This window comes from Quercus robur, chromosome 3 (genome assembly GCF_932294415.1).
Source record: "Quercus robur chromosome 3, dhQueRobu3.1, whole genome shotgun sequence".
Classification (NCBI taxonomy): domain Eukaryota; kingdom Viridiplantae; phylum Streptophyta; class Magnoliopsida; order Fagales; family Fagaceae; genus Quercus; species Quercus robur.
Window position 1 is genome coordinate 54864543 of NC_065536.1, and position 4811 is coordinate 54869353.

General features: G+C 33.4%; 1 protein-coding gene across 1 annotated transcript in view; it reads right to left on the minus strand.

Annotated features, from left to right (window-relative positions):
• Positions 1–1188: 1188 nt before the first annotated feature.
• The window catches only part of LOC126718417 (protein DETOXIFICATION 29-like), an 8996-nt gene continuing 5373 nt past the window's right edge, over positions 1189–4811 (minus strand). The window contains exons 3-8 of the mRNA XM_050420595.1: positions 4718–4804; positions 2886–2942; positions 2537–2775; positions 2249–2367; positions 1909–1995; positions 1189–1547 (exon numbers count right to left, since the gene is read on the minus strand). Of these exons, the coding sequence (XP_050276552.1) occupies positions 1470–1547; positions 1909–1995; positions 2249–2367; positions 2537–2775; positions 2886–2942; positions 4718–4804 (667 nt within the window). The 3' untranslated portion in view covers positions 1189–1469. The remainder of the gene's footprint in view (positions 1548–1908; positions 1996–2248; positions 2368–2536; positions 2776–2885; positions 2943–4717; positions 4805–4811) is intronic.

Consider the following 4811-nt stretch of genomic DNA (forward strand, 5'->3'; position numbering starts at 1 on the left):
ACTAAAACCCAATTGGGCTGGTCCAAAAGGCTAACCCAATTAGATAATCAATTTTTATTTAATAAAAGTTACTAAATAAAATAACTGCCCTGACAATTAAAAATGTACGTATGATTAAAAAAAGAGAAAAATAGTTTTTCTCTACAAGATCTTTTGAATACATTTTTTCAAAGAAAATTCAATGTACTTAAGAACTGATTGAGAGACTATTCATCTTAGGCACCATGTGGAATTGGGGTGAAGATTTAAGATCTTCTCAAGTCATGTTTTTGAATTTCACTGTATTAAGGTACGCTTTCTATTTTTTGTTCTAAAATTCAAGGTTATATGTTATCTCTCATGATTGAAATAGATCATTGTGTTGCTTCTGCTGCTAGTTTTGTATGAGATGCAAAACTAGTTTTTCCAACACTGTATGTAACAATTTTCTTAGTGTTGACCTTTCTTCAATTGTATGGTGTAATTTGCCTGGATTAGGAGGATGTCTAATCTATTTCTAATGCTCTTGCATTTTGTTGATCTCTCTCTCTCTCTCTCTTCTTTTGCCTTGTATTTTGCTGATCTCATTGTCTCCATAGCAGTAGCCAGTAGGATTTGAGTGCAGTGTGTTGTGCAATGTCGATTGTTGCCTTAGCTAGCTAGACATCACTTAAGTTTTTGATGATACTGTTTTGGTTACTGGGTGTTCAAAAATTCTAAAACCACATAATAAATCACAACTTTTGTCATAATTGTCCACGTGACAAACTGTGAATAGTAGATAAAAACTTGTGGGACCATGTAAAAGTGACATTATGTAGTTAGTCACAGTCTACCATATAAGATAGTTGTGGCAAAAGTTGTGACTTTTTATGTGGCACTAGAATTACTCTTGGGTGATAGGTGGGTGGTTTGGTTTTTGAGGATATATATTTTGTTGAATGAGTAATAATGGGACATTGTTCTACATCTTGATTTAATGATTTATAGTCTAATTAGATTAATTAATGCTAAATACATTTTTGATTTATAGTCTAATTGGACTAGTGCTAAATACGGAAATATAATTTGAAGAATATTTGCATGAGTGTGCTCCAGTTTTGTAATTTAGTACATGTTTATGAATTTATGTTGCTTTTGTTATGTTTGCCAGAAAGAGGAAGGAGGAGGGGGTTGAATTGACAACCCAGATTAACCAAACACTAGCAGTTGGAAAAAGGTATAGGCTAACAAAAACCCAACCCCTTTTAGCTTAGCTTCACTAGAAATTAGCCGATCTTAAAATTGATCTAGATCGTCAGGCAATACGAAGAAAATTTACAACTTCTAGCAAGGAAAGTGAAATCATGAGTTCTTCGGCCCAGACCAAAAAAGTGGAATAAAATTAGGCTAATTAGCTTTAAACTGCTGATGTCAAATACTCATTAGCTGAACAATGATAATCTTATTATTCTGTAAAAAAAAAAAAACTCAGGCATGTTTCCTTGAACTCAGCTCTCGTTTGTTTTCTCTACATCACTCTCTTTCGGCCCTCCCCATTTCCTTATTCTGTCTTCAGCAATTGATGCCTGCATTTCACACCAATTTAGTCAATCCTTCCATTCTTAACACGGGCAATTTGTTGAGCATTTTTTGTATAATGTAACTATTTAATATGGGCAGTGTTAATTACACAAATCATTTTACACACGTCTATTCATGAAGATTTCAGTTCAAATTCACTTGTGTATAGATGAATGCGCAAAATGGCATGTGTAATAGATTTTACTGATTTAAGATTATCATTCCAGTTAGAAAGATTGAAGACAACTGTCTTTCGTTTTTCGTTTTTTGTTTTGTTTTCGTTTTTTTTTTTTTTTTTTTTTTTTTGAGTAAAATGAATTTCATTAGAAGCCACATATACATAAGATAAATGTGAAAAAAGTATACCTCTTTGTTCCAGTTGGTCCTATAAACTATAAAGAAAAGGACACAAGTTTGTACAATTGTTCCTGCTATCATACCGTACCAAATCCCCTGCAAAATTGAGAATGACACAAAGTTCATGTTTCACATTAAAAAAAGGGACAAGAAGTTCATTTACATGGTGATGCATGGCTTATCTGATGCAATAAGATCCTATTGAGTATTGCACGTTTGTGATTGTTTTCACTTTTCATAATTTTATCTCATAATTATTAAAGATTACTAGTAGGCTTGCTTGCTACTTCCATCATTTTCACTTGGAAATAGAAATGAAATAAACAAAAAATAGGAGAGGAAGACTTACCGTGACACCCCAATCAAGCTTGTAACCGAGAATGAGACCCAAAGGGATCCCAAAAACGTAGTAACATGCAATGTTCACATAAGCAACAATACCTTGCCATCCTGCTCCAATAGCCACCCCTGTGAAAAAAACATTATTCACCCAATTAATTAAAATCTATTTCCATTTCCCTCAAGAATCTGAATTTTTATTTAAATGAAGAAGATAATATGATATAAAGACTAAAGAGGACGTATTATAAAACAAAAGATCGAAAAAATTTTAACTAGAAAATTCTAAGTTTCTAACCAGAGAGAACAGGTTGAACATTGTCAATGACGATGCAAAGAGCCAATATTGGTGTAAGCTGTTTAACGAGAGTTTCAACACTTGCATCACTTGAAAACAAGGATGGGTACAGGTTTCGTGTCAGGATTAGAATGATAGAGATGATAACACCGATCAAGAATGAGGTTATCACGGCCACTACTAATGAAAATTTAGCTGTTCTTGGATGAGCTGCTCCCAATTCATTTGACACTCTCACACTGCAAAAAATATATTTTGGTTTTAATTTTTCAGACATTTTGCAATCGAGTACAGAAATATATATATATATATATATAGCTTTATTGAGGTGTGTTTATCTGTCACTAACCTTATAGCTGCATTCATTCCAACAGATTCCATAATTGTCCAGACCAATATGTTCATGCTACGACAAACATTGGCATTGCAGGAAATCGTTAATCAAAAATAAATTATATTCAATGCACAATAATGATAGAATAGCTTTAGGCCCATGTATTGCACTGGCTTCATATATTCAAAGCACAATAATATTATAACGATTATATAACTTTTTCTGCTCGCAAAAATTGTTATTCCAAATACAAATAAAATTTTCTTAGACTTTACTAAAAAGATCCCATTAAGAAAACATAACTAATATTTTTCTTACACTTCATACAAATGATATTGCAAGGACTAATAAAGTTGATACAAAACAATTAGAACAAGATCTAATTAAGAAAACATAAATAACAATTGGTTTAAATAAACGAAATCAAACAATCTATGACATTCTACTCATTGAATGCACATATTTGAAAACGCCAAGAGCAAGAATTAAAGATTGAAATTTTGTCACCAATTGATAAAAAATATATATTAGCACAAATTGATAAAAAAAAAAAAGACATGCATGATTAGCACAAACTATAAGACATAGACAGATCCAACTGCATAACACGTGGATGTGGTAATCATTTCATAAAAAAAAAAAAAAAAAAAAAAAAAAAAAAAAAAAAAAAAAAAAAAAAAAACATGTGGTAGTCATCTTTTTGCGTATAGAGAGAGTATTCAAATTACTAAAGGGTGCTTTTGTTTTGGCTTCAAACCACTTCCGGAAATGTTTTTCCGTAAAAGTGGGTGTTTGGTTGTTATTGAAAATTGGGTTAAACTGAAAATGTTTTTAGTCTTGACCGCAAAATAAGAGCAATGGGGCATAAAATATCTTCCATTGTTATTTTTACTTCAAATCATTTCCGGAGACGTGCAAAGAGAGAAAGAGGGAGAGAAAGAAGGAATATAGACGCGCAAACACAAAGAAAGAGAGAGAGATTGTGCCGTCAAACCCACGATTGTGCCGGTTAGATCGCTGTCCTCGTCCCCTCCACGCGACGATGAGTGCTTTGTTCATCCAAGCACCACCAAGATCGCACACCAGCACCCCAGCACCGGCGAGATTGATCCACATCCAAGAGCTCCGATCCCTCCTCCATGAGCTTTGATCCACATCCATGAGCTCCGATCCCTCCTCCATGAGCTTCGATCCACATCTATGAGCTCCGATCCCTCCTCCATGAGCTCTGATCCACATGACCCACCCATGCCCGACCTCTCCCTTTCCCTCACTTGTCGATCACTCTCTCTTCCTCCTTCTCTCCGTTTGACCAAGATTTTGGTGTTAACAAATGTTTTGTTCTGATTTTTGTTTGGTTTTGTTTTGATTTTTGTTTGTTTTAAGTTTATATATTGAAATTTTCAATTATGAAATTTGTTTGGAAGTTGAGAAAATAGTTGAGAAAATATGAAAAATTAGTAGAAAAATAGCATTTTTAGAACACAACCAAACACTAAAAAATATTTTCCAAAATATTTTTTGGAATGCAACCAAACACTTGAAAATATTTTCCTTTCTCGAAAATATTTTCACCTGAAAATATTTTACACTCGAAAAATATTTTACATTCAACCAAACACAGCCTAATTTAGAAAGTTTTGCTTAGAAAAAGATTGAATGCAGTGAGACAAGAGTCGTCCTATTCTAATTAATGTCACTGCATATGTCACAGGCGATTTGACCGTTGACATATTAGAATTTGACGCTCATTGTGGGTGCTTGGGGTATATATAGGAATGTATGATATATTGGATGCATTGAAAAATTTAATATGATTAATTAGGGGGGGAGAGAGAGAGAGTTACCATATGGACAAGGCATCTACTGAAACTTCCGCATTTTGTAGATATCCAGCGAAAAGAATTAGTGCCATGAAGTACCACACTTCCAAGCTGCACA